We start from the raw sequence: 24,256 nt of genomic DNA, 5'->3' as shown, positions 1-24,256 counted from the left end.
GGGGCGGAGGGGGGGGACGAAGAAAGAGGCCAGCGCGCGGGGCGGGAGGGGTGGGGGGCGGACGCGAGGCCGTCCGGCAGGGAGGGGGGCGCGCCCGGCAGGCGGGACCCCGCCGCCCCAGGGGCCGCCGGGAGCCGCGCCCCCTCGCCTCGCCCCGCCCCCTCCCCGGGCGCCGACCTCGCGGTCACGTGAGCGGGCCCCGGCGGCCGCTGGGGCCGGAGGGCGCGGCGCGCGGACGCGGCGGCCGGGCCAGGCGGGGCCGGAGCCGAGCAGGTCGGAGCGGGCCGCGCGCCCCCCTCCCCCTCCCCCCGCCCCCGCCGCCCCGCCCGGGGCGCACGCGCGCTCCTCTCCCGGCTCCTCCCTCCGCGCGGGGACCCCCGGCGGGCGGCGCGAGGACATGGCCAGCGACGCCGTGCAGGTAGGCGCACCTGCGTCCCACGCCGCGGGGGCCGCGCGCTGGCGGGACCCCCCACGCCGGGGCGGGGCAAGCGGGGGCCTCCCGAGCGCCCGGCGCCCCCTCCCGGGCCGGGAGCCGCGGAGCCAGCCCGGCCCCCCATCTCGACAGGTGGAGGTACGGACCCGAGGGGGGCGTGCGGGGAGGGCCGGGCAGCCCCCGCCGCGCCTCGGAGCCCGGGCCCTCCCCGAGAACTGGAGGGGGGCGCGGCGGCGGCGCGACGTGGGGTGTCAGGGGCTGGTCTGCGCGTCCCGGTGCCTGTCACCCACCCTGCATCCACTGTCCACCCCCCACTCCCCGGCACGCGGCTCCCGGCAGGTGCCGCTCCTCCTGGGACAGGTGCCTGGCGCGGGGCCCGGGGAGGGGAGGAGGCCGCTGGCCCGGCCCCTCCCCCGCATCGCAAAGCTCCAGAGGCCCCCGCCTCCCGACAAGACATTTACCATTTACGATGGCCCCGACGCCAGCCCGATTAGCACCTGTTGGCGGAAGTCCCCGAGTCACCTCATTGGGTCGGGGCCCCCCCCACGCCCACTCTCGGGACTGCAGGTGGGACCTTCTCTGCCCTCCCAAGTGGGCTGGGCTGGGGTGTTCAGGTGGGGAATTGCCACCATACCTGGAATCCTACTTGCCTGTGGGCGCCAGGGGTGTACCCCATTAAATGCCACCCCCCTTGCTTGTGACTGGCACCATCCAGGCGCTGCCTTGGCCTCTCTGACCTCCTTGCTTTGGACTCAGTCTCCCCATCAGTGACAAGCAGGGCAGGTGGCCTTGGACCTTTCTTGGATTGCTTGACCCAAATCAGACATGCCCTGTGCCTCTGGTGCCCGCTGTCAGCATTCCACCATCTGGTCATTTGTCCCGTGGTCTCATTGTAACCGGGTTCTCGTCTCCTTCTGCACCTGCCCCTGTCCCCTCTGTGTCTCCCCCGTGACCCACCATGCCCCCCTCCCCCAGTCCTGCTGATGGCCTGCCAGCCTTGCCGAGGAGCTGGGCGTATCTGGTGTTGCAGAGCGCACAAGGTCAGACCTGGGAAGGGGGTGGGCCGGGGTCCCTGCCTCCTCCCCCGGCCCAGGGTGGGGGGCTGTGTAGGAGTCCCCCAGGTGCATGCATACGTTGGGCATGTACCATGCGTGACCCAGACAAGGCTGTGACTCCCAGAATGAGGCTGGGCCCGTGCCCTGGTCCCCCCTTCCAATCCCTTGCCTGCCCTGTGCTCCCCTCCTGTTCCTCCCTTCCCCGTGGATCTTGGGCCTGCTGCCCCGTCCCTCTGTCTTTCCCGACATGTGCCTGTCTGTTCTGTGTCCGGCAAACGGATGTCCTATCCACATTCTGGAAACGCCCAAGGCATTGAAATCTCTGGACATGGGGGTCTAGGCCCATGGCTGCTCTGGGAAGCAGGGATTCTCCGAGGCTGGCCTAGGCCCCCTGAATTCCTGGGTTCTCCTCACTGGGCCTCAGGTGACCCCTTACCCTGGGGTAGGAGTGAGTCACCCGGGGAGGAGGACCGGAGAGGCCGGGCCCCCCTCCCTGCCTGCTCTGCATTTTCTCAGGCATCCGCTGCCGGGAGGTGGGGCCCAGGGAGGCTGGACTTCCCCATCTGGGCTGGCCTTGCTCCTGGCTGCACCCCTGCTCGGCCTGTCTAGGATAGGGGTAGCTGCTTGGGAGGGGATATTTGAGGGGAGCCTGGGTTTAAACCCCAAGGCTGCCACTTGCTCACTGTGTACCCTGGGCCAATGTCTTTGCCTCTCTGAGCCTCGGTCCTGTCACCAGAAGAGATAGACACCAGACAGTGCTCGGAGCTGCTTCCAAATCGATACTCTTTCCACCATGGTGTCCCATCCTTAGCTGGATCCTGGGCACTGAAGGTGTTGAGGAGCCTTCCTGGTCTCCCCCCACTGAATGCCAGGACCACCTCCTCTCCTCCCAGTGTGACAACCGAAAGTGTCTCTGCCCATTGCCAAATATTCCCTGGGAGCAGAATCACCCCAATTTACTCTGGATCAGGGGATCTCATTGATACCCGAGACCCTGCATCCCATAATTATCTGACTTACTGATGTCCTGTGATTCTGCATGCGTTTAAATACACAAACTGAGTGGCAAGGGACAGAGGAGGTAAATCCCAGAGGTTTACGCTGTCTCACTCATGGGGAACTGATTCTGATGTGTGGTGTGAGCTAGGGACCGAACCCAATTGTTTTCCTGAATAATTAATGCAGGGTTTCTCAGCTGGGGCACCACTGACTTTTGGGGCCGGGTCATTCTTCATCATGGGGGGCCGACGTGGGCATCATGGGATGGTGAGCAGCCGCTCTGACCTCAACCCACTAAGTCCCAGTAGCAAACCCCTCCCCCCAGTTGTGATAACCAAAAAGATCTCCAGACATGGCCCAGTGCCCCCAGCAGTGGATATAAAATTCCCCTCCACTGCTCATTTCAAAATTCTGTTATAACTCCTCCACGCCTGTTTCTTCGCCTGTTTAATGGGGAGAATAGTGGCAGTTGGTCAGGGGCAGATGGCGACGGCTTTTCTCATCTGTGAAGTGAGTGACCCCAGCTGACGGAGGTGATGTCCATGGGGCACTTAGTGCCATGCTGACCCCCAACCCGGGCTTGGGTGCTGGCCACTTCTGTTTTGGTTCCCAACCCTGCCTCCTGCTGGCCGTGGGAACTTAGAGCAAGTTACATGACCCCCCACCCCCACCCCAGGCCTCAGTTTCCTTATCTGGAACATGGGGTGGTGTTAGTTAATCTGGGAGAAGTTTCTAGTAACTGCTATTAGAAATAGGCATGCTTGGCCGTTGGTATGTGCCCAGCTGGCGTTGTGAGGGTTGCTGGTTTTGGCTGATCTGTGCCCCAGCCCCCCAGTGCTGTCCTCTCTCTGTGTCAGCCTCAGGGCGGTCCCACCAGCCTTTCAGCTGTGGTTGGCAGCAGCGGGCCAGTCGGGGACGAAGCAGGAAGTCAGGGCAGCCTCAGCCTGCAGGAAGGGGGCCTGGTCTCTGTAGCACTCGCTGTCCTGACCCCAAAGGGGAAGTCAGGGACAAGGGGCGGGCAGAAGCATCTGGCTGTAGGGACACACGCAGGTATCAGCAGAGCTGAAGGCCCGTGGGAGCATGGGGAGGCCATGGGGGCCTCGGAGAGCGTGTGGGTATGTGTGTGTGTGTAGTGTGTGTGTGGCACCCACGTGGGCAGGTGGGAACGTGTATTGTACAAAGTTTGGGGGGGCATGTAAATATTCTCAGGCACATGCATAGAAGTATACACATGCGTGGGCGAGGGAATGTGCACACACCTGAAATCATTGTCCCATATGCATATCTATAGCTGTGGGAGTGTGCACACTTGTGGAAGTGAGAGTGTGCACACATGCCTGAGTTTGCGTTCCTTGCACACACCTGTAGATTCAGGAGTGTACACACATAAGTGAATCTGTATTCCGTGTGCACACCCATAGATGGGAGAGTGTACATGCACTTGTGAGTCTGCGTTCACGTGCGTGAGCTTGTGTTTTGTGTACTTGTCTACTGGTACGTGAGAACAGGCAGCCACCCAAGCCTTGGGAGCATGTGCATGCTCACGGATGCCTATTTGTCACATACATGCCAGTGGCATGGGAGCATACCCACCAGGGTGCCTCGGGGAAGCAGGCTTGTCCTGGAGGAGGGGTTATAAGGAAGGTCCCCGAGATGCCCTGGTGCCCGGGCTGGCCGTGGGGGCTGCCGGGAGCTGGCAGGAAAGAGGAAGTGGCGGGCGAGAGGCCCCGGCAGGGCGGAGGCTCAGGAAGAGGGCGGGGCCCTCACCTCGGACCCGGGATGGCGGAGGCTGAACCCCCTTCCCACCAAGAGCTGGAGGTGGGGCTGGGGTCCCTGTGGGGACTAGCGGGACAGGACTGGGTGGGTGGGAGACGGGCTCTGGCCGCCATACGTCCAAGTTTTGGACAGAGGAGAGGAGATAAGACGGGGGCTGCAGAGTCTTCATTTTGGAGGAAGAAGAGATTTGGGGATCTTTGGGACTCCCCCAGTGGGGAGACGTGGGAGGAAGGAGATCTACTCTGTTCTTTAGGGTCCTAATTGTAGAGGTCGGGGGAGCTGGGGGGGAAGCAGGGCCTGCTCTCAGCACCTACTAGTTTTGGGGGGACAGAGAGGGGGCACAGGGCCTACCCTTAGCGTCTCCTAGTTTGGGGAGACAGCTGAGGGGAGATAGACCTGCCCTAGGCCCCTGCTCCTTTGGGGGCTCAGCACTGGGGTGCTGGAGCCTCCCTCTGGAGTCCACTGCCTGAAGGACAGACAAAAGGAAGCAGTGCTGTCTCTGGGGGGTCCTCTAGTCTGGGGGGCCAGGGCCTTGCCAGTTTTGGGGTCTCTGAAGAGCAGGTCAGGCTCTTGTTTTTGGGAGTCCTGATGTGGGGGGAACCTTCCTGGCTCCTCTGACCCTGCCCTGTCACCTGCAGAGTGAGCCGCGCAGCTGGTCCCTGCTGGAGCAGCTGGGCCTGGCGGGTGCGGACCTGGCGGCCCCCGGGGTGCAGCAGCAGCTGGAGCTAGAGCGGGAGCGGCTACGGCGGGAGATACGCAAGGAGCTGAAGCTGAAGGAAGGCGCGGAGAACCTGCGTCGCGCCACCACCGACCTGGGCCGCAGCCTGGGGCCCGTGGAGGTGCTGCTGCGTGGCTCATCACGCCGCCTCGAGCTGCTGCACCAGCAGCTGCAGGAGCTACATGCCCACGTGGTGCTGCCCGACCCTGTGGCCACCGCCCATGGTGAGCTAGGAGGCCCGGGGGGCGTGGGGCACGCATGCCACCTCCACCGCTGGGCCCGGGCGTACAGTACCAGCTGCTGAGAGACATGCACCACCAACTGTACACATGCAGTCACACCAACAGGCAGACATGCACCCCCAGCTGTGCATATGCAGTCATACCAACAGGCAGATATGCACCGACAGGCAGACACGCACCACTAGCTGTATACACAGTCACACCAACAGGCAGACATGCACCCCCAGCTGTACACATGCAGTCACACCAGCAGGCAGACACGCACCCCCAGCTGTATATGCAGTCCCACCAACAGGCAGACACACACCCCCAGCTGTACACATGCAGTCCCACCAACAGGCAGCCATGCACCCCCAGCTATCCACAGAGTCACACAACAGCAAGAGACACAGTATCGACTGCTGACCTCCAGAGAGATATACGTGGTCACACCCACTCCCAGACATGTACCACTGGCTACATACACACAGTCGCACCAACAGGCAGACATGCACCACTGGCTACATACACGCAGTCATATCAACACCCAGACAGGCAACACTGGCTCCAAAGACCCCAAAGGGACACGTGGTCTTGGCAACACCAAGTCTTTTAATACAGTCATAGCAAACACTGCAATCTGCAGTCACACCAATACCCTGAGACTCACCCACAGTCAATACCAACACCCAGAAAATGCCAGAAGACTCTCTCACAGTCCCACCAACACCTGGACAGCACCCAGAGACACACATGCCCAGCTGTACCAACACCCAAAGATTCCCACGCAGACTCACACAGCACCCAGGGGTCCCAGTTCGTAGCTGTATGAATGGAAACGTATGCATAGGGCCACCTCAGTACCTGGCATCTCACGATCGTTCCATCACCTGACATCTCCCAGTTACACACATAGCAGGCGGGAGACACACAGACCTCCTCACACCCACAGTCACTCACACTCAGTTGCATTAACCTCTAAGGACTCAGACACCTGAATAAATAGTTGGGGATTCCCACACATGCTTGCACCAATGTCCAGGAACTTACACCACCTGCCTGTGCTCACTTATGTTGGGTCATGCCACTGAAGAGGGGTGGGGGGATATTCCTGGGGTGGCTGGGGGTGGCTAGAAGTTTCTGGGCCCGGGTGTCCCCTACCGGCCTGTCCGCTGGTGCTGGGGGCCATAGTGACGTGCTCTTTCCCGCCCCCTCCAGATGCACCCCAGTCCCCCGGAGCGTGTGGCTCGGCCTGCTCGGCCACCAATCTGAGCCGTGTGGCTGGCCTGGAGAAGCAGCTGGCCATCGAGCTGAAGGTGAAGCAGGGGGCCGAAAACATGATCCAGACGTACAGCAACGGCAGCACCAAGGTGGGGGCCATGCATGCACATACGCACCCACCCACACGTACGTGTACAATCTTACACACACATTCCATACATAGGTGTGCACTCACCCTACATGCACACATATACCTGTACACATTTACCTGTGTGTGCACACATGCCCCCTATTAACATACTTCCTACACACACACACCTGTATGCATACTTGGAGACAGGATCGGGATGCAGGTAGCTCCTAGGGGCATATGAGGAGTGTGTTTGTGTTGGGGGGGCGGGGGGGTGATGTCAGAAGGACCATCACGGAGATTTTTCGTTGTGGTAAAAGGCACATCGTAACACAGGCCATCGCCCCTCCCCCACCTCTCATCTTGCCCCTTTGGTGGGCCCTGGACAGGGTCCTAGAGGAAGCCCAGTGGCCGTCATGCACACACTGGTGTCAGATGTCTGGCCCAGGCTCTGTGGTGGTGACCTGAGGAACTTGCTGTCCCAGAGCTTGTCCTGCCCATGCAAAGGGCTCCCAGAGCTCCCCAGGGAAAGCCATCACGTGGCTGCCAGGGGCAGGGATTGCCCAGGGCAGTGGCCAGGGCCTTGAGGACACTGCTTCCTTGGGAAGAAGGGGTGTTCGTGCCCAGGTGTATGGGCGGATTCTAGACCTAAGACAAGAGCATGCACAGAAAGGACCCGGGAGGCCCCTGTCTTTGGCCCGGAGCTGCTCTCTGAGCTCACCGTCTGGGTAACCCCCCGATGGAAGCAATCCCCCAGGCCGCTCTGCAAAGACCTGCATAGGTGTCTCTTCCTCCTCTTCATCCCACCACCTCCTCCTCCACCGCCTCCTCTTCTCTTCTTGTTAGCTCCTGGCATCCAGGGAAAGCTCTGTCACAATGCTAGCTGGAAGTTAAACAGATATCAAAGCAAGTGACATGGATTAGAATGTTATAGATTTAGGATGTTAAATTTCAGTCCCAGGCAACCACAAAGAAAATATCAGAGAATAAGCAAGCTCAGAGAGACAGAAAGTGGAGTCAAGCTTGGCAGGGGTGGGGGGCAGAGGCAACGGGGAGTTTGTGCAAAACGAGGTGAGGTTTCTTCTTGGACGGAGGGGAAGTTCTGTAATGGATAGTGGTGAGGGTACCGCAGCATCGGGCGTGTGATAAATCCCTCCGAATGGCAGGCCTGGGAGGGGATGGGATGGAGATTTATGTTGCATGTATGTTCCCGCTAAGATAAACCAGAGAGATAATGACAAATGCAATAATATGTGGTACTGGATGGAGTCTAAGAAAATGGAGGAGAAAAGGCTCAAAAGGACATTTTAGGGACATAAGAAAAATTGGAATATGCAACGTAAACTTTGTATCAGTGTTAAATTTCTTGAACTTGGTGAGTGCACTTAGGGTGACTAGCCTTGTTCGTAGGAAATGTATATAGGAGTATTGTATGTTTAAGGAGTATGGCATGTGCTACCTGCTGTCAGATGTTCAGAAGGTAGGTTGGTAAGTAGGTAGGTAGGTAGATACATGGATAATACATAGATAAGAGATACATGATTGAAAGATAGGAATATCTGCCATGGTAGGTGTATGTTGGAGTTCTCTGAATGGAGTTTGTATTCTTTTTGCAATTGTCCTGAAAGTTTGAAATTATTATAAAATGAAAAGTTAGAAAAAAAAATTGGCCACTGCAACCGTTTGAAAGTGGAAAATTCAGAGACATTAAAGCACTTTCAGTGTTCTGCCCCACCCCCTTTATCTAGTTCCAGAACATTCTCATCACCCCAAAAGGAAACCCTGTCACCATCAGAGGTCACTCCCCGTCCCCCCTACCCCCAGCCACCACTAATCCGCTTTCTGTCTCTCTGGATTTGCCCATTCTGGACAGTTCATACAAATGGAATCCTAAAATTCATGGTCTTTGATGTCTGGCTTCTTTCCCTGAGCATAGTGTTTTCGCATTTCATCCACATAATAGCATGGATCAAAAGTTCATTCCTTTTATGGCCAAATAATATTCCGTTGTATGGATGGACCATATTTTGTTTATCCATTTGTCTGCTCCTGGACACTTGGATTCTTTCCACCTTTTGGCGATTGTGAATAATACTCCTATGAGCATGCATGTACAAGTTTTGCTTGAATGCTACCCCATGAAAAATGTTTAAAAACTTTTTATTTCAGGGTGCCACAGTGGCTCACAGGCAGAGTTATCACCTGCCATGCCAGAGACCTGGGTTCAATTCCTAATGCCTGCCCACGCAAAACAAAAAAACTTTTTATTACAAACTTATGGGATTTTTATGAGAATAACACAAACCCCAATAGGAGAACTCCAACCTACCCATATCGCCACAGATACCAGGGTTCCCCAATTTTAACATTTTGCCACATTTGCTCTACCATTTTATCCATCTGTCCAGCTATCAGTTCATCTGTCTATCCATCTATCCATCTGTCCATCCATCTTCAATCCATTTTCTGAACGCTTGAGTGTAGACTGTATAGATTGTGCTTTTTGAACACCTAATACTGCCACATACATTTCTTACACCCCATGAAATTTAAATCCCTCAGATAAGCTGTGTATCTTATACTGTAGGTTTATCTGTGCTTAAAACACAAAATGAGTAAGGGCTTTTCACCCCCCAAGAACGAATTTCCACCCCTTGGGAGTGACGTGGCCCCCCTTGAACACACATGGACTGGACATAAATGTCTTGGAACAGTAAAAAATGGGTGGGAAAATCCACAACCAATGCCCAGCACTTGTGCACACATGGGGTCCTTGACTGTGCCTGGTCATGGCCCTCCAAAGAACCCCTACCTAGGCCCCCACTTTCTGCAGACTAGATTATCTCTCACATTCACACGCTGTCACCCTTGAGACTCACCCACACGGCTGCAGGCAGGGCTGTATCCTCCATGGGGACCACCCACCCACCTGTGGGACATCCTGACAGCTAGGGTGGAAGCAGCACCACCGTGTGCCAGATGCTGTCAGCCCCCTGTTCTGCAGTTGGGGAAACTGAAGACCAGAAAGATTGCGTGGCTTGCTCAGGATCACACAGCAGTAAGCGCAGAGCTACTACATCCATTCACCTGGAAACAGGCGGAATTCCATCGTAGCCGCCCTGCATGGCATTGATGCAGGGCCGGTGGTCCCGAGCCCTTGGCCAACCAGCTGTCCCCTCACGCCCCACTTCTACCCCCAGGACCGGAAGCTGCTGCTGACGGCCCAGCAGATGCTGCAGGACAGTAAAACCAAGATTGACATCATCCGGATGCAGCTCCGCCGGGCGCTGCAGGCTGGCCAGCTGGAGAGCCAGGCCCCACCTGATGAGACCCCAGGTGAGCCCCTCGCCCTCAGCCAGCCCGGCCTGCGTCCTGCCCTGTGCCACTGCCATCCGTTTCTGACCCTCTCTGGGCCTCAGCTTCCCATTTTGTCCCATGCTGAGTTCAGACTAGATCAGCAGGTCTGGGTAGACTATGGCCTGTGGGTCCAAATCCTGCCTGCCATCTTTTATTTATAATAAAGTTTTATTGGCATGCAGCCACGCCCATTCGTTTCCTTGATTGCATTCAGGCTACAAGGTAGAGTTGAGGAGTGGTGACAGAGTCTGTGGACTGCAAAGCTGAAAATATTTATTGTCTGGCCCTTTATGGAAAACAGTTTGCCAACCCCGGAAATCGATGGTGGCTTTGTGGTGCTGCTGGCCCCGAGCGTGTATAACTGGGTGTGACGGCAGGTGGGTGTGTGGTCTTAGTTCCTGTGGCTGCCGTAATAAAGCACCACAAACTGGGTGGCTTAAACAACGGAAATCTATTGTCTCACCATTCTGGAGGTCAGAGATCCCAAATCAAGGTGTCCACAGGGTTGCACTCCGTCTGATACCTTCAGGGGAATCTCCCTAACTTCTGGTGGCTCCCTGCCATCCTTGGGGTTCATTGGCTTGTGGCCACAGCACCCTGATTTCTGCGTCCAGGAATCACATGGCCTTCTCCCCACTGTCTGTCTGTCTGTATCCAGTCCTCTCCAGTCCCAGTGGATCAGGCCCCACCCTATTCTGGTTCGGCATCATCTTAATTAAACCACTTCTTCGGCTTTCCAAATAAGGTCCCATCCACGGAACCGGGAGTTAGGACTTGAGTGTGTCCTTTTGGGGGACGCGGTGCATGTGAATGTGTGAGATTGTCCTCATGAATTGCAACAGTGTCTTGGTGTACTGTGGATGGGGTGGTGGGGTCCACGCCACTGGCGTGTGCACCCGTCTGAATGTGACTGTGACCACGTGATGCTATGTGTGCTGCTGTGAGAGGGTGGGGCCGTCACTTGGTGGTAGAACTTTGTAACCATGTGGCGGTGCATGCGTGTCTCTGGGGGGTGGCCCTGTGCTCCGGATAGTCACATGGGTCTCCCAGGATCTGGTGTGCTGGGATGACCCTGTCACTGTGCTTCTGGGTGACACTGCAACCATGACGATGGTGTGACTGTGCCCCTGTCAGTGTGAATGTCTCTGTGGCTGTCTGAGTGCTGTGTGATGGCAGGCCTAGGAGGGACATGGGCCTCTGGGTCTGCGTGCAGGGGTCCGGATGAGTGCCGCACACTTCTGGGTGATGTGAGCCTGGCACTCTGTGACCAAGGGCCAGCAGACGAGTCTGGGTCATTGGAGAACTTGGGACTGTCCCAGGAGCTCACAGCTACTCTGTGGCTTGTCCCTCTGGCAGAGCGAGTGTGCCCTTATGGTTCTCCCCAGGATGGGGTTTGAGTCCCGGGGGGCTGTGCCCCTTTTCTTGACCATGTGTCTGGGCATAAGGGAGTTTGTGTCCTTGTGACTATAGTCTTTTGCCCCTGTGACATGTCCCTATGCTCAGGGGTAGCAGGGCTGTGTCTGTATGATGGTAGGGAGACTGACCCCAGGAGAGTGTCCCTTTGCCAGAGACAGAGTAATGGCATAGTTGTGTCCCTGTGGGTGACATATCCTGCTGGGTGATATGTCCTTCTGGGTGACAATGATGTGTCACTGTGTCCCTCTGGGTGACATGTCCCTGTAGGTGACGTGACAGTGATGGAGTTGCTGTGTCCCTCTGGGTGATGTGTCCCTCTGGGTGACAGCGACGGAGTTTTGTCCCTCTGGGTGACGTGTCCCTGTGGGTGGCAGTGGTGGTGTTGCTGTGTCAGTGTCCCTGTGCTAGCAGCATCGTGTGACAGTGTCTCTGTGTCCCTGTGGCTGTTCACCCATCCTGGTGCCCCTGTTTCTGGGTAACTGTTTGGGGGCGAAAGTGTGTCAGTGTCTGTATGTCAATGTGATGGCACCCCTGCATCCGTGGGCATCCCGGCTGTCACTGTGTGCATGGGTGTGGCAGCGAGTGGGTGCTATGTCATGATGTGCCTGAGTCTGTCCCCGTGACAGCCCCTGGGTGGGAGTGGGACTCTGATGTGCCTGTCCCATGCCTGTGTTGGCTTTGTGCCTGCCTAGCCCTGACCCTGGGCCTATCCCTCTGGTGATGGTGTTTGGATCAGAGTGGCTGTGTGTACTGTGTGTGCTGACGGCTTGCAGTGACCGTGTCACCATGTCACCACATCGGCCCCTTGGGACTTATACTTGGTGAACCTCAGCACCCTGGGTCTGGGCGGGGGCACCTATGGCTGGGCCTGGGACCTGGTTGGTGGGTCCCTGGCCCCACGTGCCTCACTGCCCCGAGTGCCACCTCCACAGGGTCTCCGGACCTGGGGGCCGTGGAGCTGCGCATCGAGGAGCTGCGGCACCACTTCCGAGTGGAGCACGCGGTAGCTGAGGGCGCCAAGAACGTGCTGCGCCTGCTCAGCGCTGCCAAGGCCCCGGACCGCCGCGCTGTCAGCGAGGTGAGGGGCAGGGCTCCGAGGGGAGGACTCTCGTGGTGGAGGAGCCACTGATGAAGCGGGGCCATAAGAGGCGGGGCTGCACTGGGGCCGGGCTTCAGGAGGGAGGTGTCCCCATAAGGGTGGGGCATGGTAGGGGGCAAAGCCAAGGTGGGGACTCGGTGAGGGTCAGGGGCCTGAGTGGGTGGGGCGTTGTTATTGTGGCATCTCGGAGGAGGGGAGAGCCCGAGGTGGGAGGGGACCCCTTGGCGACTGGCAAAGTTTTAGAGGAGCCCTAGGGTAGGACGAAGATGGTTGGTGTCCAGGCCTTCAAGCAGATGGGGTCCAGGGTAGGACTGAGCCAGTCTGGGGGCGGGGTCTGGATCTTGCTGGGGGGGCGGGGCGTCAGTGCCCGCAGCCTAGGCCCCGCCCCTGTATTGCCCCGCCTCCCTCAGGCCCAGGAGAAGCTGACCGAGTCGAGCCAGAAGCTGGGGTTGCTGCGTGAGTCTCTGGAGCGTCGTCTCGGGGAGCTGCCTGCCGACCACCCTAAGGGCCGGCTGCTGCGGGAGGAGCTCGTGGCAGCCTCCTCCGCTGCCTTCAGCGCCCGTCTGACCGGGCCCTTCCCTGCCACGCACTACAGCACCCTGTGCAAGCCTGCGCCGCTCACAGGTGGGCCTGAAGCCCAGAGACACCGGCTCCCTGACCCTGGTAGTCTGGGACCCCAGGCACCTGCCTTCTTTTCCTGCACTGCTGCTACCCACAGCCCCAGCTCACCACCCTCCTGGCTTTGGTCTCCTATCCGGGTGTCCCCCATCCCTCTAGTCCTGGACCCCATTTCCTCAGGCCATTCAGCTCCATGCACCTGGACCTCCTGCCCCACCCCTTCATGCACACACACACATACACACACAGCTGGTACTTGTTACCAGCTCCAGTCCCTAGCCTAAACCCACCCTCAGAACTCCAGCCAGACCCCTTAGAGCCCTGAACCTCTGAGCCCCCAAGCCAGTCAGCCCCATCGTCCTGAGACCTCCCAGCCTCACCCTAGACACCCAATGGCAGGCACAGACCCCAGATTAGCCTGTAAACCCCACCCTAGGCAACCCAGTCCTTTGTCCCTAAACCTCAGCATCCAGACCCCCTCCCTAGCCTGTCCACCCCAGCCTTGGCCCCCAGATCCCTTGTTCTATATTTCTCACCTCCGGGCACAGCCGTCCCTGGCCCCCCAGTGCCCTGGCTGACCCGCCCCTGTGCCCCCTCTGCTCACTGGTCACTTCCGGGCACCCTCACTTCCCCTGTGGCCTCTCGAATGTGGCCACTGCTTAACCAGCCCCTCCTGCAGGGACCCTGGAGGTGCGTGTGGTGGGCTGCAGGGACCTCCCAGAGACCATCCCCTGGAACCCTTCATCCTCAGCCGGGGGCCCTGACAGCCGCACCCCCTTCCTGAGCCGTCCAACCCGAGGGCTTTACAGCCGAAGTGGGAGCCTCAGTGGCCGGAGCAGTCTCAAAGCAGAAACCGAAAATGCAGGTGAGTGGGCATCACGGGTCTTTGAGGGATGAGCTGGGCTGGGGGTCTCGGAATGCTTCACATTCATAACGCTTTTAAAAATCAACACTGCTGCAGGGTGCAAGGGTAGTCCAGTGGGAGAATTCTCACCTGCCATGCGGGAAACCCAGGTTCGTCGAATCCCAGTCCATGCACTTCCCCCCAAAATAAACAAACAAGCAAAACAGACAAAAAAAATTCAACAAATGGTCCTGCAGTAACATGATACTCACATGGAAAAATAATGAAATGTGATCCCACCATACAGCATACAAAAAAAAAATTAACACTACTGAATCATTATATTGATATTTCTTTTTAATGCCCAGTGTCTTAGAGCAGCTAGAAGGAAATACCTAAAATTATGGAACTGTAACCCATGCCATACTTTGAAATTTTTCTGTAACTACTTATTAAAATGTACTTTGAGATTTATTGCTTTTTTATATATATATTTCACAACCAAAAATATTTAAAAAAATCACATACGCACAAAAGAACTAGCACATACCTAGAAGAAAGAAGTGCACGAAACAAAGAATAAACAATATAGCAAGTACCTATACTGTCACCACCCAGATCAAGAAATTAAACATCGCCAGTTCCCTGGCCCCTCCACTCCAATCCCAGCCCCCTCCCCAGTTCCAGCCATCTCTTTGTCCTACAGGTAGCCATTCTTCTGATTTTTTAGGATTAGCATCTCCTTGCTTTTCTATATAGCTTTAGGAGCCATGTTTGTATCTCCAAACAGTATAGTTCATTTGTACCTGGTGTAGCACTTTATATAAATGGATTGCATGGAATACTAGCTTCTTTCTTTCAACACTGTTTGTTACACTCATCCATGTCATTGTTTTAAGCTGTATAGTTCATTCAGTTTTTTAAAATATGTGGGGTGGTAAAATATATGTACCATAAAATCTGCTGTTTTAATAATTTTTTAGTGGAAATTAATTAAAGTCATATTGTGGTGCAACCATCACCACTATTTCCAAAACTTTTTCATCACCCCAAAGAGAGTCACTCATCTGTTAAGCAATAGCTTCTTGTGGGTGGCTGGTAACCTCTCATCTGCTTTCTTTCTCTATGAATTTGTCTATCCATTCATTTTCATTACAGTTTAATAATCTAGTATATTAGATTTGAGGCATATCAAATTGCCAGGCTTTTTTTTTTTTTTAGGTCAGAAATTGTTGATTATCGGCAATGTCATGGTCCAGCCTAATAAGACTGTGTCACAATTAATAGATGAGTTCTGTTAATGAACATGGAATATCTGTCATTTGGGGCCATCATATAGCATATAGCTTCATGTGTGTCTACCAACGTCCATCTGTGTGTGTTTTTCTAGAGTGAATACTTAGGACCTTGCTGGGACTTCCACATAGAATAAAAATGAATTTGGAAAAAAAAAATGAATTTGGATCCTTACCTCACACCGTACACAACTATTGATTAGAGTTGAAACAGGCAAAACTGTCAGGCTTTGACAAGACAGCCTGGCTAGATGTTTTTGTGGCAGGGGTGGACTAGGGGAGGATTTATTTAACTAGAGACAAGAGGCTCACCCCCTATTTTTCAACTGTAACCCCCCCACCAATTCCAGGTGAGGTCAGCACCGTGCTCAAACTGGATAACACGGTGGTGGGGCAGACGTCCTGGAAGCCGTGTGGCCCCAATGCCTGGGAGCAGAACTTTACTCTGGAGCTGGAGAGGGTGAGCTGGGGTGGGGGTGGGACATGATGGGGCTTGGGAGAGGAGGGTCTCCAGGTCTCAGGCGCCCCTAGCGCTGACCCTGTTCCTCTCCCTTGAGGCACGGGAACTGGAGCTGGCCGTGTTTTGGCGGGACCAGCGGGGCCTCTGTGCCCTGAAATTCCTGAAGTTGGAGGATTTCTTGGACAATGAGAGACATGAAGTGCAGCTGGATATGGAACCCCAGGGCTGCCTGGTGGCTGAGGTACAGCCCTGACCCCTCCCCACTTTCCCGCAACCCCTAAGAAAGGGATTCCTGCCTCTTTCATCCCCAATTTTCTAGAACTGGCTCTTTGACTGTTCTCGGAGCCTTGATAGAAAAGAGCATATCATCAGCCATACCAGTGATGCAATCTAAGCTGGGATTAGTTTTGTTCTGAGGCAGAGTTTCATGAAAGAATCACAGAATTTCCTCTAATCAGAAAACTAAGCAAAACTGGGTGTCCTGTCGGAGAGCTTGGTGCTAGAGCCACAGTTGAGTAAGCAAGGATTCCTTCTGCAGAGGCATCAGGGCAAAGTGTCCTGCCTGGATTTCCCAGCACAGGCCTTCAGGGCTGGACCACCCTCTGTGGGCGCTGTTGTGTGCACTATAGAATGTAAAGCAGCAGCCTTGGCCTCGACCTGCTAAAGAGCAGTAGCAGCCCCACCCACCTCCAAGACAATGCTACGTGTCCCCTGGTTGAACACCCCACTCTGAAGAGAATTTTCAGCTGAGCCTTTGTAGCAGCAGCTGGGCCTGTCCTAAATGCTTTACAGACATCAACTCACCAGTTCTCACAGCAACCCAATGATGCAGGGACTGTTATTCATTATTTGACAGGGAAGGAAACTGAGGCACTGAAAAGGAAAGTCACTGGTGCCCTGACTTAGCCAAAATTCTCCTCCACAGTTCTTTAAATTCATCCCCAGTGTACACACGGCCCTGTTTTGTGTGTCTGTATCTCCCCATGGCCCTATCCCTGTGCAGAAATTCTTATATGGTGCAATAATTGAGGACTGCAGAGAGAAGGGCTAGCTTCAGATGATGGGACAGTTAGATCCAATAGGACGGCTGTCCAAAACCAAGTGATGGATGACAGTGGGTGGCCAAATTCTGAGGCATTCCAGCTCACTTACCTGCAGAGTTTACTTCCAGCATTCTATTTTATTCTTAGGCCTCTGCAAATCTCCATCCAATAGAACTTTCTACAGGTCTATTGTGCATGAACCTACAATGAATGTAGATGGGAATGTTCAGTGGCCATGTCATCTGACATGGTATGGTAGCCATGAGGCACGAGAGTGTGTCCAGGACCACGGAACTGAAATTCTAATTTTCCCTAATGCTACCTAATTTAAATTTAAGTCACCACATGTGGCTACTGGCGACTCCTCAGACTACAGTTCTTTAACTTTGATGCCTTCTAGAAGATGCGTTTGAGTTGGGAGGATGAGACTTGACCAGTTGTTTCCAAGTGTAGGTGGCCCCAGCACCCCATGAGAGCTTGTTGAAGCAGAGGGCTGGGTCCTGACTCTCGCCTTTCTGATTCAGTGCATTGGAGGTGGGCCCTGAGAATCTGCATTTTTCACAAGTTCCCAACTGATGCCAGTCTGGGACTCCACTTGGAGAAGCAGAGTACTGGGTAACTCAGACCCATTTGCAGGATTTGGATGCAAACCTTGGCGAATAAGACCCCCTACCTTCTTCCTAGAGGAGGGGCTAGTTGCCTGCTTTTTGCTTTTCCAAGATGGTGCCCTAGAGGATGGCTCCACTGCACAATTTATTGGTTTTATGACTCTTGCATAACATCTTCTAGGGTTGGATGAGTTGCAGAGGAATCTGAGCAGCCAAACATTGGGGCAGCACCCCTATACTCCCAAGGTCTTCCATGCTGAGCTGTCCTGAGGCAGGCAAGGGGTTCTTACTCTCTGTCCCCTGTCCAGGTCACCTTCCGGAACCCCGTCATTGAAAGAATCCCCCGGCTCCAACGGCAGAAGAAAATCTTCTCCAAGCAGCAGGGTGGGTAAGGGGCTGGGCCAGGACTGGGGTGAGGCCAAGGCCAGGAGTTCCCCGGGCAGGGGCAGCAGAGGGTGATGCCCGCCTCCCTCCCCCATCGCTGCCCCCCATGCAGGGAAGGCATTCCAGCGTGCTCGACAAATGAACATCGATGTCGCCACGTGGGTGCGGCTGCTTCGCAGGCTCATTCCCAACGCCACAGCCACAGTCACCTTCAGTCCTGGGGTTTCTCCGGGACCTGAGACCCGGCCCCCAGGGTAAGCGGGGAGAGCCCCTGATGTCCCTGGCTGCCCCGCATTGCTTCCCAGGGTGCCGGGTCCCAGACATGTCCTCTTCCCCTTTGCGGCAGTGACATCTCTGTGGAAAAGCTGAACCTTGGGGCCGACAGCTCGCCCCAGAAGAGTCCGCCGGGTCCTCCTTCCAGCCCATCGAGCCTGGTGAGCATCTCCTTTCTTCTCCCTGGGTCCTGCTCCAGGCCCCAGGCCCAGAGACCACCAGGAAACTCCCTAGGCCCGGCAGCACATCTCTGGTGCTTGACCCTGGCTTAAGATGCGAGCTCAGGAGCCAGGCTGCCTGCTCTGCCACCCGCTGGCATGACCTGTGGCAAGCAGTTCCACCGCTCTTTACACCAGGGTCCTGCCCTGCAAACCAGGCAGCTTGAAAACTCATGCCAATGATAGAAGTCAAGAGAGCAGTAACCTCTGGATGGAGGATATTGACAGCGTAGGGCCCAAGGGAGCCTGCCTAGGTCACAGGTCAGCAAACGTTTTCCGTAAAGGACCAGAGAGTCAATATTTTCGACTTTGCCAGTCAGACAGTCTCTGTCCCCGCTCGTCACTTCTGCTGCCGCCGCACAAAAGCAGCTACTGCCAATCAGGGTGTGGCTGGGTTCCAGCGATATGTTACTGATAGACACCCCACGTTTGAATTTCATACAATTTTCATGTGCCAGGCAGTTCTTATGACTCTTTTTAACCATTTAAAAGCAGAAAACCCATCTCAGCTGTGCAACAGCAGGCAGCAAGCTTGAGTTGACTGACTGCTGGTCTAGCTAACGGGTTCAGAATTGGACGTATATATGAGAGCTTGCCTCCTTGCATACCTCACTAAAGGTATTTTATGCCTCATTTTTTTAAAAAAGGAAATAATATATACTTCTTGGGATTAAATGAAATGAGGTGCCTGTGAGGTTGTCAAAAAATAAAAAGTTCAGTAACACTCAGTGCTGGGGAAGATGTGGGGAATTGACGCATCCCCTTGGGAGGAAGATTTGGTGATAGGGGCTGAATTAAGAATGAACCTTCTCTTAATCCAGAAATTCTTCTCCTGGACATTTGCACACGCACACAAAAAAAGCATGTTCTACATGTTTACTTCAGTAACTTGGTGTGGTTGAAAAAGTAGAAACATTTGCAGGGTCCGTCAGTAGGGTCTGGTGCTAAGTAAATAACAAGATGGAAGAGTGCACAGCTGTTATAAACAAGGCAGGGCTCTGTGTGCCAGTGTAGAAGGATTTCCATCATAAAATGGCAAGTGGGAAATGCAAGATTAGAATATTATCTGTGGTGGGTGGAAAACAAATGGAGCCTGTACCGGAATTTTTGCTTGCGTGAATATAGAATGTATCTAGAAAGATATCCAGAGAATCTCTAATGGCTCTGGGGAAGGCAATTGGCTTCCCAACATACATCTGTTCGCACAGATTGAATTTTTATTTCTAGTACCTTCTTACACTTGATCTTAGCCAAAAGGCCGAGAAGCTCTAGTACCTTCTTGTAGGAGGAGGGAGATGGACCAATAGGTATTTTTTCTACTTGAAAAATTAGTTTCTTAGAAGAAATTTAATATCTCACTACTTCCTGACAGCATGCATCCTACTTTAAAAGGATATAAATAAAATATATATATATGTAAAATAATATAAGGTATGCTATATAAAAGCATTATGGACAATAAAAACATAGTTTTGATTCTTTCTAATTATATTTGCATGAGGTATAAAGAATCTATAATGTTCTGTAATGCATCATTCCAGTTAACAAAGTAAATAGGTAAATGATAAAACATATTTAGAATGTGGAAATATTTAGAACGTGACAAAAAATAAAATGGGGAAGAGGGGTGGGAGCATGTGGGGAGTTGTGTTATTTAATAAGGGGGTCAGCTGACTATTGTGGAGGTGAGGGAGAAGCCTACAGGCATCTGGGGAAGGAGTTCCAGGCAGTGGGAAAAGCCTGTGCAAAGGTCCTGGGGTAGGACTGGGCAGGGTGGGTTCATGGGAACAGTGAGGGGAACAGTATAGCTGGAGGGTAGTGAGCAAGGGGGCGAGTGGTAGGAGAGGTGGGGACAGAGGTGTCAGGGAAGTTCATACAGGGCTTTGGGGGTTCATTGTGGTTAAGGCCCACCCTTACTCCATTCCCCTTGATCTCTCCTCTCTGAAGAGTTCCCCGATCCGGGATCCTCCCATCACTCCTGAGCCATCTTCGGAGACCCAGGAGACCCCAGGCCCCGCCCCATGCAGGTAACGCCCCCTCCCCATATCCTCCCCCGTAGCCCCTGCCCTCTCCCCTCGTCCCCACCAGTGTCCTTTCTCCACAGCCCTCTAAGGAAGTCAGCCCTGACCCTTGAGGACTTCAAGTTTCTGGCGGTGCTAGGCCGGGGTCACTTTGGGAAGGTGAGCTGGGGAGTGGGGTCTGAGGGTCCAGAAACCCCGGGGCCCCTGGGCTGGCCGCTAAGCCACTCTACCCACTTTGGTTCCAGGTGCTGCTCTCCGAATTCCGGCCCAGTGGGGAGCTGTTCGCCATCAAGGCTTTGAAGAAGGGGGATATTGTGGCCCGAGATGAGGTGGAGAGGTGGGGACCCTGCTCAGGCCCTCTGGGAGCCTTGGTCTTCGTTTCTGGGAAATGGGAGACAGAGCAACCCCCTTATTGGAGCTGCTGTGAGACTGACTCAGTCAATTCTACTATCAAGCTAGTGTTTAAAATAATGATGACTCTTCTAAAGCACCCATCATGAACATTACTTTCAGCAACTTACGTATCCCCCACAACAGCCCTATAAGATACATACTGTCATTGTCCCCCATTCTGCTGATGGCAAAGAGAGATTGAACAATTTGCCCAAAATCCCACGCCAGTAAGCAGCAGGGCCTGGAGTGCCTCTGCTTTGGGGTCAGCAGCCCTAGCTTCAAATCCCACCTCTGCAACATGGTTGGAGATCTTGGGAAATCGCTTCACCCTCTGAGCCTCAGCTTCCCTATCTGTAAAAGTGGAGTAATTATGCCTCTGCATGATTGTCGCTTAGATCAAATGTCGGGATGCATCTAAAGCCCGGCCCCCATAAAGCACTGAGCAGAGGTGCTGAGATTATACCCAGTCCTCCCGACATCCTTTTATTAATCAGGTACTCAACTCAAACAGGCTTAAACAAATAAAGGAATTTATTGGTCTGGACTAGAAAAGTCGAGAGGCAGGCTGCCTTCAGGCATGGCTGTATACAGGTGCTCAGATGAAGCTGCCTCTCTGTTCCACTTTCCGTATGGGCTTTGCTTGCAGTCCCCTCGGAGGAACTGCCCTCCACTCCAGAAGCTTCAGGCTCATCCCACTAACTTTAGCTCTTTTTCCTTAAAAATTCCAGCGGAAATCCTGGGATTGAGCCCCACTGGCTTGGTTTACCCATCCCAGAGTCAACCCTTAGCCAGAGATAGAGCACTTTGATTGGTCTGGTGGCTCCCCAGAGGGAAGTTGGGGGGCCCTTAGCAGGAGGAGGCTTGGGTTCCCGTGGGGGGGGGGGTGGGTGTCGGAGGGGCATTTGCCAAAGAGGCTGTTGAGCTTGAAATATTAAGCAGGTTGGCCAGCTTGGCGCAGCAAAGTGAGTTCCGAACGCAGAACTAGGGTGGCGCCCAACAAATATCTGTTCATTGAAAGCTCTGCCGCGTGTGGGAGTCAGGGGTAGGGGGGCAGTCTTGGCCTCTGACCCCTGACCCTGACCCCGACCCCGCCCAGCCTCATGTGTGAGAAGCGGATCCTAGCGGCGGTGACCAGCGCCGGACATCCCTTCCTGGTCAATCTGTTCGGCTGTTTCCAGACGCCCGAACATGTGTGCTTCGTGATGGAGTACTCGGCCGGAGGGGACCTCATGCTGCACATCCACAGCGACGTCTTCTCCGAGCCGCGCGCCGTGTGAGCCCCGCCCGGGCCCCGCCCTTACGTGTGGCCCCGCCCATTCCCCGCTGGGCCCCGCCCCTGCCTGGTCCCACGCCCCAGGCCCGCCTTCTCCTAGAGTTTGAAGGACTGGGGGGGCTTTGGAGGACTGGAGAGCCAGGCTTCCACGCCCGCTCCTTGCCAGGAGGCCCGGCCCCCTCACCTCAGCCTCTCTCCGCAGCTTCTATTCGGCTTGTGTGGTGCTCGGCCTGCAGTTTCTCCATGAACACAAGATTGTCTACAGGTGCGTGTATGCACGCGCGCTCTGCCCACTGGGGGCCCAGACCCCCCCCCCCCCCAGCCTTCCTTCCAAACCCCAATCTCTCCACAGGGACCTGAAATTGGATAATTTGCTCCTGGACACCGAGGGCTACGTCAAGATCGCAGACTTCGGCCTCTGCAAGGAGGGTGAGGGGGATGGCTGGAGGGGGGCAGGGGACAGGACCATACGTGCCCAGCAGGGGGCTGGGATCTGAAGGGCTGGACTTTGGGATTCGATAAAGAAGGGAGAGAGCCAGTGAGGGCTTGTTCCCCACTCCCCCAACCGTGCTTGGCGTCCCGTCTACTCACCTCTAGGTCAGGCTACTGGTGAGACCCTCCCCCATAACGTTCCATGGCTCTCCCCTCCCCAGGGATGGGCTATGGGGACCGGACCAGCACATTCTGCGGGACCCCCGAGTTCCTGGCCCCAGAGGTGCTGACGGACACGTCCTACACGCGCGCAGTGGACTGGTGGGGGCTGGGCGTGCTCCTCTACGAGATGCTGGTTGGGGAGGTGAGCCCCCCTCCACGCCCCTGTCCGTGCCCCCTCGCATGTGCCTATGGGCGGGTCAGGGTGGAAACCTGTTTCCATTGTGGGCTGTGCCATTGGTGGCAGGTGGCTTGCCCTTTCTGACCTCAGTCTCTGGATCTGTAAAGTGGGGGCACTTACCCTCCCATGCAAGCCAGCCCACCCAAGTTGCTGAGAGGGCATCGCCTGTGCAGAGGGCTGGGCTTGGAGAGGCCCAAGGAGGTGGCCTGTGTCACCTCCAGCCCTTCCTGTCCCCAGTCCCCATTCCCAGGGGACGACGAGGAGGAGGTATTTGACAGCATCGTCAACGACGAGGTTCGCTACCCCCGCTTTCTGTCAGCCGAAGCCATTGGCATCATGCGAAGGGTGAGGGCTCCCTCCAACACTGGGGTATATCCCCGGTGGGCCTCAGGGGGGGCTCTGGGGCCTGGGAGGGGACAGGTGCCTACACTGCTCCCTTCCCCAGCTACTGCGTCGCAATCCTGAACGGAGGCTGGGGTCCAGCGAGAGAGACGCAGAGGATGTGAAAAAACAGCCCTTCTTCAGGGTAAGGCTCCCCACGACCTAGTTATTCCCCCCTAAGGGCCTGGTCGACCCCCACTCCCCTCAAGAAACTTGGTCATCCCCTCCCCCAGGGACTCGGTCATTTCTTCCCCAAAAGCCTGGTTGCTTCATACCAAAGGTTTTGCCCCCCCCCCCCAGGACTTGTCATTCCTAATATGTCACCTTCCGCTGGTGCCCCTATTTCCTTTCCCCTCTCTCTTTGCCCATGCCCTCCCCTATCCCCTCTCCCACTTACCCTCCTGCTCCCACACCGACCCCAGGCCGGACTGGTTGGAGCATTGTCCAGTGTAGGAGCACAGGTTACCCCCCCCACTGACCTTCAGGGACACCCCTCTCATCCACCGACCCTGATTCTCCAGGCCCTCCCCCACCCCGTGCCTCTTATCTTATGACCTGTCATGCTGGTCGCACAGACGGTGGTCCAGAAGGAGGCGCTAGCGGGCTGGTCCCGCGTGGGGTCTGCCCTCCCACCCCCTGCTGTACTGACTCCCTCCTCCCGCCGCCCCTCCCGCCCCCCGCCTCCCGCGCCCCGCAGACGCTGGGCTGGGACGCCCTGCTGGCCCGGCGCCTGCCGCCCCCCTTCGTGCCCACGCTGGCGGGCCGCACGGACGTCAGCAACTTCGACGAGGAGTTCACAGGGGAGGCCCCCACGCTGAGCCCGCCCCGTGACGCGCGGCCCCTCACGGCTACAGAGCAGGCGGCCTTCCGGGACTTCGACTTCGTGGCCCGGGGTTGCTAGCCCCCTCTCTTACCCCTGCCCCCGACCGAGCTCTTAGTAGTTTTTAAAAAAAGCCTTTGGGGTTTGTCCCCGCCCATGCATCTTTGTCTCTTCTTGTGCGCAGTGTGTGTGTGTGTGTGGGGGGGGTTGCAAACAGGGAAATGTGGGGAGAGTTGGGGAGGGGAGGGGAGGAATCAGATGGGTAGTTGGGGAGTGAGGCAGGTCTCTGGGCTATGGGGGGGGCAACTAGTCAGTGTCAAGGGAGGGGACACCGTGGTGGCGGGCGTGGGTGGGCCGCGATGGGAGGG

The 24,256-nt window shown here is 55.6% G+C and overlaps 1 protein-coding gene across 3 annotated transcripts; it reads left to right on the top strand.

Moving 5' to 3' along the window:
• Nucleotides 1-340: 340 nt before the first annotated feature.
• PKN1 (protein kinase N1) lies at nt 341-24,047 on the top strand. Of its 3 annotated transcripts, none has more exons than XM_077121591.1 (22): nt 341-418; nt 4,902-5,205; nt 6,421-6,572; nt 9,754-9,889; nt 12,259-12,404; nt 12,836-13,049; nt 13,723-13,908; nt 15,533-15,642; nt 15,740-15,883; nt 17,602-17,677; nt 17,790-17,931; nt 18,024-18,111; nt 20,116-20,195; nt 20,273-20,348; nt 20,435-20,526; nt 21,679-21,855; nt 22,058-22,120; nt 22,208-22,284; nt 22,509-22,651; nt 22,925-23,032; nt 23,133-23,213; nt 23,766-24,047. In XM_077121591.1, exons 1-22 carry the CDS (start codon nt 398-400, stop codon nt 23,967-23,969), a joined length of 2,820 nt encoding a protein of 939 aa, XP_076977706.1. In that variant the 5' UTR covers nt 341-397; the 3' UTR covers nt 23,970-24,047. The 3 variants fall into 3 exon arrangements, with proteins under 3 accessions (XP_076977706.1, XP_076977705.1, XP_076977704.1); XM_077121590.1 differs by lacking the exon at nt 341-418 and adding an exon at nt 3,564-3,602; XM_077121589.1 differs by lacking the exon at nt 341-418 and adding an exon at nt 4,212-4,305.
• The last annotated feature ends 209 nt before the right edge of the window (nt 24,048-24,256 follow it).

Source organism: Tamandua tetradactyla, chromosome 11, assembly GCF_023851605.1.
Source record: "Tamandua tetradactyla isolate mTamTet1 chromosome 11, mTamTet1.pri, whole genome shotgun sequence".
Classification (NCBI taxonomy): Eukaryota; Metazoa; Chordata; class Mammalia; order Pilosa; family Myrmecophagidae; genus Tamandua; species Tamandua tetradactyla.
Note: the sequence above shows the minus strand (reverse complement) of the source record. Positions and strands in the feature narration are given on the sequence as shown.